Source organism: Trichogramma pretiosum, unplaced genomic scaffold (genome assembly GCF_000599845.2).
Source record: "Trichogramma pretiosum strain Unisexual culture from Peru unplaced genomic scaffold, Tpre_2.0 scaffold5, whole genome shotgun sequence".
Lineage (NCBI taxonomy): Eukaryota > Metazoa > Arthropoda > Insecta > Hymenoptera > Trichogrammatidae > Trichogramma > Trichogramma pretiosum.
The window spans coordinates 1,121,979-1,135,923 of record NW_019641672.1 but is presented as its reverse complement, the minus strand read 5'-3'; the positions used below and the strand labels follow the sequence as shown (position 1 = coordinate 1,135,923).

At 42.9% G+C, this 13,945-nt stretch overlaps 1 protein-coding gene across 3 annotated transcripts in view; it reads left to right on the top strand.

Moving 5' to 3' along the window:
• Positions 1-13,720, top strand: part of LOC106650346 (guanine nucleotide exchange factor for Rab-3A-like) — a 43,574-nt gene extending 29,854 nt beyond the window's left edge. For all 3 annotated transcript variants that reach the window (XM_014368289.2, XM_014368290.2, XM_014368288.2), the window contains exons 2-9: positions 7,170-7,625; positions 7,709-7,952; positions 9,743-10,030; positions 10,185-10,654; positions 10,743-10,994; positions 11,242-11,344; positions 11,429-11,495; positions 11,610-13,720. In XM_014368289.2, the coding sequence (XP_014223775.1) occupies positions 7,225-7,625; positions 7,709-7,952; positions 9,743-10,030; positions 10,185-10,654; positions 10,743-10,994; positions 11,242-11,344; positions 11,429-11,495; positions 11,610-11,689 (1,905 nt within the window). In that variant the 5' untranslated portion in view covers positions 7,170-7,224 and the 3' untranslated portion in view covers positions 11,690-13,720. The remainder of the gene's footprint in view (positions 1-7,169; positions 7,626-7,708; positions 7,953-9,742; positions 10,031-10,184; positions 10,655-10,742; positions 10,995-11,241; positions 11,345-11,428; positions 11,496-11,609) is intronic.
• The last annotated feature ends 225 nt before the right edge of the window (positions 13,721-13,945 follow it).

Here is a 13,945-nt window from a genome sequence, read left to right as displayed (position 1 = left end):
AGTCGTGCCTTCGACTTGGCCGATCCGAGAATAAATTCTTTTCTTGGCAATTGCTTTGGATACTTTCGAAATTTCGACTGCTAGCAGCTATTGAAAATTCGCCTCACGTGTCTAACTATAGGTGTATATATATTATGTATACTATTTTTCCCACACGCTCTGCGCTCCCGCGCATCTATGTAGCGCGCGATGTGCAGTGTCTGCATATATACATGCGGCATCGCAATATGGATGTTGGTGCGCTTCGGAAATGTACGAACTCGTATCTCTCGGCCAAAAAATGTCACGTGCTACATACACATACGATACATACACTTGCAACGGCCATGCAAACAACGCACGCACACGCGATCGCGAGAGCTGAATCATTGGGTACGCTCCAATGCAGCACACGAGTGCAGTGTATATGGCAAAGCGCCCCGGCGTCTCGACTGCCTCTGTATATAATATAAATTTTCTTCTTCTAATACTCGACTGCCTCTTCGTGTCGTGCGGGTGTGTGTATATTTTATATTCGAGCGGGCCAGCAACGTGACTCTTTTTTAACGCGGCGCGTACTTACATTTATTTCAAATTTCGTTATGTAAGCAGCAGACTGCGAATAATATAGGTGCTACATTGCTGACTAGTGCCGCTTGCAGTTATTAACATTTTTTTTTTATATACATATATTACGAGTGTTACAGTCAACTTATTTCAATTCTTCAAACTTAAATACTTGATTGTAAATCAGTTCGATACACATTTTCACTTTTAAGTAGTCAACTGAACTTGCTACGTGAAACCAATTGCTCGATAATGTAAACGTCAACGTATAGTTGCGCTGACAAGCCATTAAACCATGTTACATCGTATTAATGGTAAAAAGGTATTGAACAACGAAGGAAAACTGAAAGGGTCTGCCCCTCAAGAATACTTGACAGGCTGTAAACGTTGGAAAATTCCGAGCTAGCCGAGATTCAAAAAAAAAAAAACAGTGGAGTAGACATTTTTTACTCGAATGTAGCGTAAAATAATCCAAGCCGAAGAGGAAGCTGAGCTAATATATTTTTCGCCGACTGCGCTGCTAGCTAGCTAGCTCTTGCAATATTCCCAAAAAAGATATGTAACAGACATACTTGTAATAAACGGGGAGAGAGAGAGGATCAAAGCTTCAGAAAAAAAACATAGATTTACGTGTTTTTGCAGTTCTGGAAAAATAAAAAAATTGTGGGAAATTGATTTTTTTTCACGCACTTTGTGGGAACGTTGGGAAAAGGAAAAAAAACCAAAAGAGGAAACCGAGCTGCAGACATCGGTTATAAATCACCGACTCGAAGGATGATGCCATTGCGCCTTGCGGTGCGAATATATCGCTGCACAGGTGCAGCGAGTAGAGTGGGAAATACGTTGAAAAATGAGGAAAATATGCGCCGTCCGGTTTAATAAGAAATTACCAATAACTGCTGACTCCGCGCGCAGGAAGGACTTATTAAATATTCGCAAACAGAAATGAAAATTCATCAAAACGCTCTGACTAATGAAAACGTCAATGCGATATACGCTCGTGTTTTTTTAAGATAGACTAACATATAATTTGTAAGTCTTTGTCTACTTTTTTTTTTTAAACATGCAAGTATAATGTTGAATGATGCACAAGAAAAATTCAAAATTCATGACTAATTTATTGATTATATGAAATCAGAAGATATCCCGCTCGAGATGTATAAAACTTACTACAAACAATAACTGAATTTGACATAGATTAACCCAGATTTTTCATCTTGAGCATAATCGAATTCCGGGGCCCCGTCGCAAATGAAAAACTTGTTGTGTAATGTGAACTTGAGCAATTTGACTAGGTGACCCAGCTTTCGGATAGGAGAATTTTTCAAAGCTCTAATTAATTTCTCGCTTCGCCTCGCACCCGGAGGAATTTTATCAAGGGGCAAAAAGATTTGACAACTCCATGAATTCATTGAAACTTCTCGTCGTTCGGGCTCGCAGTGAAAACTAGTGCACAGAGCCAGCTTCGTACACACACACGTAACTTATAAAACGCCTTAGGAGTCTAAATTACCGAGACCGCGGGGCTATGTATAGTCGAGCTTGTTAACGATAAAGATTGGCGCAGAGCAAAGCAATACGCCGCTTTCGTAACGGAGCAACGATGCATATACACTCGGGCAGAAGCAGCGACGATACAACGCACAAAAACTCACACACGAGTCGTAACGATTTTACACGTGCGTTACGAGAGACGAGTTTCAAAGTTGCCGTACGGAAAATGTATACGGGGCGACTCTCGACGAGTTATCCATTGCGAAACTCTCGTGAATAGACTGCCGGCTAGTTTTTTTTTCTTTCTTTCGATTCGATAACCGGTATCTGTATATATACGCGGCTTTACGGTAAAAGACGCCATAAAACGCCACGACGTTGAACGAACCGACGTGTTAATTGATCCAATACATATCACGAGTATGCTCGTGATGTGTTCGACGTTTGTCATGCATATTTATGAAAATTACTCACAACGTTGAATGGAAAATACACTTACTAAACTTTTATTCAACTGCGGACGACCTTTATCTTAATTTCTTGCCAGTATCATCGTAAACATTACGTGTTTACAGCTTGTTTTGCACAAGTTTTCGAACCAAAACGTAAGCAGCAACTCGAGCCACTAATTGAAGTATTGGTTTTCAACTTGCCAAACAATACCGTGGCGAAAAAAAATCCACCGTAGTTTCGTTCCGTATATATAGTGAACGCTGTAAAAAATGCTCGACGCAACTGATAAAAAAAGTCCCATCTGTTTACTCTTTTTATGAAACTTTTTTTTTGTTAGACCTGTAACCCCTATATTCGTACATGAAAACTCGGTGGCTTCATTAGGAGCCCATCTATATCCGAGTCATAAAACTTTTTATACAGAAAAGATGCCGGGGTAAAATGAGAGAAACGCAATAATGATACAAGGAAACAGTCGAAGCTCGACCCCTCGTAGTATATAGAGTCGGCGCAATTTACAAGATAGGCCAAAGAGCTTTCTTTAATGAGGCGAAATAATATTAGGTAAAAGAGAGAACTCGCCTCGCGCAAAAGAAATAGAGAGAGTGAGAGAGAAAAGACATTACGGCAAAGTATTGTTAACGACTGGCAGATTCCACTCGCTTCTTTTTCTCCGACGTAATGGTCTACTGCTACTCGTGTTATTGTACATTTGGGAATCCGAAAAGGGAGGAACTTTGCGCGAATGTGAAAATTTTACATGTCATTAGTAGCGGCCGACGAGGAGAGATTTAATTTTAGAAAATTTGCTCGCCGAGAAAAGCATATTGTCATTTAATGCGCTCTCCGATGGTCTAATGGTTTGATCATTTGCTCGGCTCTTGATGATGCTGCGCCAAGAAATTTTTTATGAGATGAAAGAAAAAAGCTTGGACTCTAATGCGCATCTTCTCAACTATATGTAATTATCTATTTGTGAATGGAAGTAAATTGAACATTCCAGTAGATTGGCCATTGCGATGAAATTATGAGCAAATAATGCTACTTTCACGGTTCCGTTTGAATCACTCCGAAATCGCATCTATAATATTATTGCTAACGAGTATTTGTGTGATTTTATGCAACGTACACGAACGTCGCTGCAAAATCTTTTTTCAAACTCTTTTCCAAGTACAATTTGGAAAATAAACGCTCATCGCGCATCGCTCCTAGCCTCGCTGGCTTACAATGGAAATGATGGGATACATTCATCACTCCGCGAGAAGTGTACGAAAAGTGTGTTAAAAGCTTCCTCGTCGCGTTACACATCTTTTCTCGAGCGCACGGCTTTCTCGCTCGGCAGCAGAAGCGGCGCAACGACGTGGCATGGAAAGTCGTTTTTATAAAGAAAACTGTCTCTTTCGCGATTTATACAGACTCACATTATGCACAAACTCGCACATATTCAAAACGAGTATAGTGCCCCTCGTTGAAAATGGCACGCATCTCGCGAGGCGAAAGTTTTGAGATATTAAAATGCGCGTACCTACACTCGCACACACAGTACACACACACAAACTGTATGTAATACGCTGAAAAGCTCGCGAGCTGCAGCGCCAAGAGACACACAATACAATATATCGTAGCTGCAAAAGGAGGAGGAACGGTTGGCTGCTCGCGAGAGAGAGCTCAACAGATGATATGAATTATAGTTGGAAGCGACTGTTGAGCTTCTTACAACTGCTATGATTAAGAACCGCGTGTGCCACTGCTGCTGCACGTTTGGAGGCACACATCCCCATTGTTTCAGGCATTTCATCTGCCGGGCCCGCTTGCGCAAAACTCTCTCTTTCTCTCTCTCTCTCGGCGCTCGACTGCAGCTACAGCGCCTATTGAACCTAGCACGTGCTGCTTGTCAGCGTGCATACTTTGCATTTTTTTTCCATGCGGTATATATCGTAATCGAATCGCGTACTGCTCTATCGACCATAATATAATATCGAACTTTCACGCGATGCGCGTATTCTCGCGCGCGCGCGTACGGCTGTGTACGTGCCGCATTGGAAAAAAGCTCGACAGCATATAATACACATTTCATAATATAAAGGTGAACGCAGCCAGCCGCGCGGCTAAGAGGGAGAAACAATTTTATAGTCGGGCGTGTGATCTTGATTAGCGGTATATATACGTACACTTGTGTTTTGCAATCGCGCACCTTCGAGATTCCTCGGTGCGTCTCATCTTATGTATACGAGCGCATGGCGGGCGAATTTCAAAAGCTTCCTTTGTACGCGCGCCACTTTTTCATTCGCCGGCGAATAAATTACCCTGTTGTAGTGCTCGAGATTGTGCTTTTTTAATTAGCCAAATTGCGCTGGAGAAAGTCTGGCTTCTGTTGGCATCTCTTTGGATTGTATTGCTTTAGAGAAAAATTTATCTCTCGTATCACTGTATACACCTGCTCTATAGGGACTCGACTAGCTCTACTGCTTACGTTATATTTTTAACGTCGCCTTTTTACTTTATAGGTGTGAATTTCGAGTCGAAAATAAAGTCATCGCTCCTGTTACAGTAGCAAAGCTACGCGTTGTTCATTCTGTTCATTTTCCTCGTAGTTCGTACGCGGCTTACGGAGCAAAAATGCGTCGTTCGCTCGAGAGGCGCGTAACCGTTGCGCAACACAAACGCCGCGTCTGTGCCCAAAGAAACTCGCCTCGCGCACTCGCATCGCACGCGGGAAAGCACACGATTCCGCGCAGGTTTCGCCTGCCTATATGGAGCTTTGACCCGCGCCGCCTTCAATAAGTATACACCATACAATAATATAACGTAGCATTACACATATATAGGAAACTATCGTGAGAATATAGTTGCGTGCTCGAAAAAGTTGTCCTCTTTTTCTTCTCTTGTTTTTGATTCTGTTGAATAGTTCTGCTCTCGACTGTGCCCGCGTGTGTACGTTCATTATCACAGCCAGCGATGACAGATTCGTCAATATACGTGTGTCATACGCAAAGCGCCGTTATAGATGACTAATTGCAATAACATTCACGGAGGCCTATAGCGTTGCATGCGGCACCTGTGGGCCCGCGAGCGATCAGAAACGATTTATTGCGACATTTTTCCTTTTTTTCTCTCACTTTTTTGTTTTGTGAGCACAGTGACTCGTGCTCGCGTTGTCGTGCTTATGGATTTCCCCTCGGCCTGCTTTGTTTTGTTTTTTTTTTTTTTTGTTTACTGCGTTGTACCGTAATTTATGGCGCACGATATCGTTCGTTGTGTCCATTTAACTATAATATATGCAATGTCATCGGTCAAAAGGAGAAAAAATCTTTTGTGAGCGATCTTTTCGACTTATAAAAGTTTCTCGACTCATTGATTTGTCTGTCTCTGATTCGGTGTCCTTTTGAAACGCGCCAAAGACGTCGCAGTTAAAGAACGATGCTCGGTGTCTCACGATGCAGCGTGATACAGCGGAATCAGTTCACGTGCCTTGTGCCAAAAAATTGTTTGCAACGTAATAAAGCCAAGTTATAACTTTTACCCGAGCTCTATAGCGCTAGAGAGGGAGAGACAAATCGCACAAAGAACCTGCTGCTGCCTGCCTGGAATTGGAGGTAACACGTGGCGCGCCAAAATTTAATAATCCGAAAATTACCGCGAGGACCGTGAAATACGATTGCTACTTACTTTCCTGGCTCGGGCTTTACGCACCTATGTATGTATGTACCTGCAGTGCTCGGCATTAATGGCACGCGTTATGCGCGCGAATTACGCTCTCCGAAAAGTTGAGAAATTACCGCAAAGCACCGAGAAGGATGTAGCCCGGCTTTTTGAAACAATGAAGATCGTTGATAAAATTAAATTAATGGATCGCGCGGAACGTTATTTACGATTCATTTATCTGCAAACATTTTGATACACGTGCGTAATTTGCATAGCGGCACTTATACCAGGTTTACTCGTAAATTAGTTTTGCGCCGTTTGGGCTGCTGTGCAAAGTACATAGTTCGATCGAACATTACCGCAACTTTTGTTTTTAATCTCAACTTTTTAACGATGAACTTTTATACCGATGAATTAGGCAACAGTTAAATTATAAGTTATTACGATGAAGTTAAGCTAGAAAAATCAAATTAATATGCACCAATGTATCGATTAGAAATATGTTATTTGCATTGATAGCGTTTTAATATAGACTTAATCCTTGTGCTCGACAAAATTTTCTGAGAAAACAGCGTTTCGTATTTCAAATAGGCCATATGAGACGCAATTTTCTTCGTGTAATGGACAATTTCTTTTACTGTGGTTTGACGATTTTTTTTTTATAAGTTTAATTTATTGCCCAAGAGAAAAAAATTACATTAACCAATATTCTAGACACAACTCTAGACACAACTCTAATGGATCCTATAACACGAAATTACTTGGGAAACTGAATAAGGAAATTCATGTTTAAATTTCAATTGCATTTTCGTTATAATTAGTGGATGATGAGCTACACATGTCAAAGATAAATTCCATGATTATTGATGAACAGTAATTCGATTGGAAACTAATATAAGTTTATTCGAATCCCTCTTAACTCTAAATATTGTACGAGTGGATCGATGAATATGACATTGATGTTGTAAATAGAAGTCGAATTCGATTAAATAAATATAGTAACGAACGAATGGCTTTGGTTTTTGTCGCAGGTGCAGCGATTAGGCCTCGCGCAAGAGCAAGGAGTCGGCGCGAGCGGTCGTTGTGATGAAGTCGGTGCAACTGCAGGAGCAGCAGCAGCCGAGTTCGATGGAGTCGAGCGACGGCTCGGCGGCCGGCGCGACCATGATCGCGCAGAGCGAGTACGCCTACAGGCCGCTGACGACGAAGCACCGCAGAGCCGGCAGCACGGGCACCACCGGCGACGAGGAGTACACCACCGACGAGGACGACATGTACGCCGACGAGGCCGACTGCTGCGCCGGCTTGGGGGCCGGCTTGGGCTCGCTCCACCACCACCACCACCACCAGTCGCACACGATACTGGTCAAGAGCGACCTGGCCCGCGCCGCCACGGACCTCTTCGGCTACGACAACGAGGAGGACGAGAGCAAGAACGAGCCCACCGGCCTCTTCGACGAGGACGACTCCAAGCTTTGCAGGCAGAGGTACGTTTTACGCATTATCAAACCTATAGAAACATATTCGTCGAAAGCGCCTGTGCTGATATGTCGAGTGTCGTAATTCGCAGCTCAACCAAGTCCATGTCGATCTTGAGCTACAACAACGGCTCGTTGCCGCGAGGAGTGTTGGCGCGTAGACGAGCCTCGGCCGGCTCGGACAAGGAGTGCGGCAGAGACACGGCTGCTGCACCGGCCAAGTCGCAGCAACCACTGGATCGACGATTGCCAGAGGAGAAATCGCCGGCCGAGTGCAACGGTGAAACTCTGCGCGACTCCTCGACCGCTGGCCAAGACGATGCAAAGCCCCTCGACGTGAGTAAATCCTATACTCTTTTGGCGCGTATGTGCGTCGATCGTTACGAGCTCGCTCGCGATCTTTAATAGCTGTATGGAAGCTATCGTTGTTTACTTAAATACGTCAACATCGCCGATTCGTATTTATCGATGTGTAAGTGAGACACATTTATTGATATTCGAGTCGAGAGAAAAAAGAGAAACTCGTACGTATCGATTATTCCATACTGAATCAGTTGATATACATTACTGAACGATGAAAAAGAAAGTTTTAGAAGGGGCTTTGAGAAAAGGTCACGATCGCCGTATCGTGTACCACGCATAGCGCGTCGAAATTCGTTCAGAGGTTTGTTCGAACCTACGAGCTGCGCACTTTTTACAAATATAAGTATTTCTTTGTATCTAATTAAAAATGTTTACGGCCGTTAACTATCGTAGCGAGCATTCACCTCGTTCGATGAAGGGGCACAGACATAAAAGTAGGTATACACGTACACGCACGTGCCGTACGTGTCAAATTTCTCGTTGTTGTTGTTCAATTACATAAACATTACGTCGTCGGGTCGAGCAGTTAATATTTATACGATGATGTATTGCGCAACGATCGAGGCTCCAACGAGCTCATATGCACACTCGGACGGTACATTTTTCTATATACGGAAGGAATTTTTTTCCTTTTATCCGATGCTCCCGTGGCTTCGTGTACAAATCATTCTCGCACCGGCATCAAATTCGCATCCAACTTTCGATACCTATGGCAAAAAGTTTCCGATTAAACACGGTAAAGCTCTCTCACCCTTGTCGCTGTGTATATAAAAAAGAAAAAAAAATACGATCGAAGAGAGGTATAAATGACGAAAAGTTGGTTCTATTGAAATGGCGACGGCTCTAAATCAGTGTACATACCGGGCTGCAGAGGCTCACGATCCCATAGAGCGCTTTATATATAACAGTACATTTGAAATGCGCCAAGGTAAAAAGGAGAGCAATACGTCACGAACAAAGCTTTTAAAGCTCGGGAAAAGCCACTGCTCCTGCGTGATTTGTTGGCCTGCGCGGCTCGCAGCGATATAAATGTGTAGTACGGCGATTAATCCACTCGGCTGATCGAGTCGAGGCAGGCCACGTTATTAATTAATATGAAATTTTATCCCGTAATTTTTTATTTTTCTCTTCTCGCTACCAAACATTTGCGCGCATTCTTTTATATATGTATGAAATTTAATTAATTTCACGCTTGCGCGTGCGATGCAAGCGCGAGGCTCACACAAAACGAGCATTGATTTTTTTTTGACTTCGCTTGCTATCTCGTCGTTGTTTTACACGTTTTACATATATATATTTGAATCGTCCGCGCAGCAAGACTCGGGGCTCGTTCGAGAGGAACATTTTTTACGTGCCTAAAATTTCGTTATGTCTCGTATACTCATACTCGACAAGCGAGTAAAATATATCTCGAGCCGAGCCGAGTGCGCATATGTACATACCTAAATGTACCGCTATAAATTTTATTCGCGAAACTATTTCGAATGACGTATCTAGTCGACGTTGCAGCGCGGCTCCACGATATCTCGAGAATTTCCATATCAATTACAAGGCACATTTTTACGTAAATATCATACTTCATATGACACGTGCGTTTCAGTGAGCTTTGAAAACGGGAAAGTTCGAAAAGCCGCGTTACAAAATTTTTCACGGGGGGACGTGCCCATTCGCGCGCGACTTCTGCCAACGACGCTTGGAAAATAAGCAGCTCGTCGATCATCGATCGTACGTCAGCGTATGCGTAATCGATTCGAATTTTTCAGATCGAGCTAAGCGAAGGATCCTCGAGCAACGGGGACGAGCAGCAGCTGCCCTTGAGCAATGGCATCGCGGATAAAGAAGGAGAGAAAGAGTCCGACGATGCAGCGAGCGAGAGGGAGCGAACGAACTCGGCTCTGAACGCGCAAGAGGCGAAGCTGCTGAAACTGCAGGAGGAGCTGAGACGCGCCCACGAGCAGCTCCAGCTCAAAGACGAGGAGGTGTCGAGGTTGTCGCGCATCAGGCAGGACGTCGAGGCCGAGCTCGAAGAGCTCACGGCGAGTCTTTTTCAAGTTAGTATAGTTACATCACGCACGATCGAACCGAGCACGATCGCGATGAAAACGAGCCCGTTGCGAGCTCGATCGAGTTAGTTCGGGCAAAAGCTCGCGAAAGCTCGCCTAGGGACGAGCCGACAGGCTCTAATTGGATAAACATGGTCCGCAGGAGGCGCACAACATGGTGCGCGAGGCGAATCAGCGCCAGGCCACGGCCGAGCGCCTGCTCGAGGAGAGTCGCATGAAGTCCGAGGTGCTGGCCGCCGAGGTCGCGGCCCTCAAGACCCTCGTGCTGACGTCGACGCCCGCCCGGCCGAATCCGCACCTGCATCCCCAGATAGCCGGGGGCGCGTCGAGCGGCGGCGGCGGCGGCGGCTGCTGCGACGACTGCCACCACCATCACGGCCACCAGAGCGGCATATTCGCCAAGAAGCACCGGCGCTCCCCGTCGCACTTCAATCTCAAGTACGGCCGCGAGAGCTCGCCGCCGGACTCGCCGATGCGCGAGCAGAGGACCACGCTGCCGGCCGCCGACCAACCGGCCAGGACCGGTTCCAAGGACGAGTTCTTCGCCCAGGAGACGAGGGACCTCGACAAGGAGCGCGACAAGGAGCGGGAGCGCGATCACAAGAGAGACCGGTGAGTATCCGGCCGCGTATAACTCGCGGACGCGGTCTTCCGATTCCGTTTCGATAGATGACACTTTTGGCTCGATCCTCGTTTGCAGAGAACGAGGCGAAAAGGAGAGCGGATACGGGGTCGAGGTCGATCCGCGCGTCCACAGCGAGTTCCTCAGGTGGAAGGAGAATCCCGCGGTAGACAAGAGCGATCCGTTCATCGAGCGAATCTTCCGCGAGGACATCGATCTCTGCCTCGACTTTCCGAACGTCGAGCTGGCCACGAAAGTCAGACAAGCCGTGCTCGACGGCATCATTTTCGTCGAGGCCGTCAGCGACAAGGCCAAGCTTGGCTTTCCTAAGTGAGTATTTGCTAATGCATACGCGCTACATCGGAATAGTTCGAGAATCCAATCACACGCTCGACTTTTATTTTTATTGATCAATTTTTATAATTTTTAACGTTTACGAACAAACTAAAATAAAAGTAAGAGTAAAAGAATCAAAATAAATTAAGTTCGTGCTAAGTATCTTTTTTCTTGAAAAGTAGCAAAAGTTAATTAATGTCTCGCCAACTTGATACATACCCTCGATCACTTTTTCTTGCAGAAAATGCGCCTTATTAGAAGCACCGAGACAGTGTCATTATCGGATGCGAATGGGAGATCAGGAGAATCAATGGCACAGTATATCACAAATCTGTCGCAATAGAGTGAGTACAATGTTACAATTTTTTATCCCATTGGCTTTACGAAATTCAGCCAAGCTAACCCGTTTTTGTTTTCATCGTTCGCAGATAATAGCGGTGTGCGATTTTTTGAATTACCTGCGCTACATCGAGCGTGGCCTCGTCAAAAGTTCGAGTGAGTACATAGGCACGGGGATGGCATTCGATCGGTGCCATCTGTTTATCAAATCGATTGCATTTTCGTTCATCGTAAATGCGATTCGCGGCTCACGTATTATTATGATTTCAGTTCACGACATCTACTGGGAAATTACGCGGCTGCGAAAGGAAATGGTACTGGCTCGGCTGGGTCTCGCGCTCTCGGTTTAACGCGCCTCCGGCCTCGTCTCCTAAATCAATTTATACAGCACCGACGGCCCGACTTCCATTACCTACGATATAATATTTAATATATATAGATATATATATATACGGAGCGAGGGACGCTGAGCGAAGCTCTCATCTCGACGTATATCGACTGTTATCGTTGCAACGCACACGAGCACTCCATATCTGCATATACACACAAACAGACATTGTATTATAGATAAGCGAGGCTGCTGATTGTTGCCGAATCTCTACGATTATTATACATAATATAGAACTAGGCGAACATTTTGATACGCTATTGTGAATGGATACCGGCTCTGCTCTTCGCGTCTATTTTGTGTACGCATCGCATCTACGTACGGACGCGTACGATCAGTGTCTTTGACAATCGGATGCTGCCGCACGCGTGCCGCTTGTCAGACCTATCCGATTGAAATCGTGCCAAATGCAGCCAAGCGCTCGCGGCGACTCATGGCACACACACGCGCAGGCCGGCTTTTGGCTACACGCGTACGCGAGCCCAACCATGTGATTGTATATTATATATACACTTGTAAGTTATTACGGCGCTCGAGTTACAGAGCTCCGCAAAACCAGTTCCGAGTTTCGCTGACTGAGTAGCACATCGTTGCGCAGTTGCTGTTCTCAACGCAATGTCGAATTCGCTCGATTGTTCGAAAAATGCAAATTATCGCGCGTCGACCTTTTCTTTTAGAATCGTTGAATTTGTACATTACTTTTTTTCTTTCGTTACTGCGCGTCTTTCTAATTCGCTTGGTTACGTGTATATATATATATTTTTTTTAACTTTGCGACACAATAATAAAGAATCTCTCAGATCGACGCTTCATTTTATTCATGTGTTGGACATTTTTGATTTTAATATGTTAATATACTCAATAAGCTAACATTGAGGCGAGTCAAAGATTGCATTACGAGAGAATTTCAAAAAAAGACCTTTCTGTACTGTAAGGCTGTGAAAGAAATTTTGTAAGATTGTGCCGAAGTATAATTAATAAAATATGAATTTTCTTCGATATTTGTTTTAATACAACGATGGGATTAATAGATAATTTATTTCTGTATGTATGTTAAACGTAGTTCTAATAATGTGTAATATGTGATGAAATGTTTACTCGAATGATCTGATAATTTTTTAATCAAAAAAATTATAGGAATGTAATGTAGATAAATTAAAAACTGTTTACAAATTCAAAACTATTCCTACTTTTACTGCTATAAAGTAATAACTCCTCATGCCTAAAGATGGTTTAGCAAGACTAAAATATAGCATCGAAACATTTTTATGAAAAGTTTTAAAATTACTCTAAGGTCATTTCATAAGTTCAAATGTCTTTGAGCACTTTAAAAATGATAAGCCTTAGATTATGTGGATTGCAAAATACTCCAAAATATCAAATACCTCAAGTGATCGTGATATCAAATTTATTTCTAACAAATGTCAAGACGAATCAATTCTTATAAAGAACTTATTAAAAGCTCTTAAACATTGTTAAAAATTATTAATTTATCAAAATAAAGAGTAAAAATATTTGATCCTTGCGGCAGATTAAGATAAAAATAAAAATCAAATTCATAATGCAGTGAAATAGTTTGAAAAAAAGTTCAAGTTAGAGTCAAACTGATATAAGTGTCCATTACAATTTTGTGACTGTTTCTTTTCAAGGAATTTGAAACCGCGTTTTAACCTTTAATATCAATAATAATTTTAAATATTGACGAAAAAAATAATAGAATCATAAAACGATTTACTGTGAAAATTAAAAAAATGTCTCGTTTTCGATTAAATTCCATACTTTTGTATTTTCCTAATTTTAATTCTTATCGAGTACAAATGTACCAAATTATTTAGCAACAGATATTATTTAAAAACAGTCTCAAAATTGTAATTAGAAAATATCATCAATCTAATGTATACATAAAATTATAGTTTAACTATAATTTCTGTACAGTTACATTTGTAAAATTCTTTGAAAATAAAATCGTGTACAATGTTCTTGAGAATATAAACTTATTTATATCATTTTATGCATCGAAAATTAATTATATGAGCATGAAAGTCTCCCCTTTTGCTGCAGTTACATTTCAATGAAAGAAAAAACCCCTATTACCATTTCATTGATAGTAATCGAACTTTCGAACTCAGAAAATCAAAAGGTAACCCTCTGAGTGTTTAGACACTTATGAGATTCATCTTCATCATTTATAGACTTTTTTCATTTAAAAAATTTTATT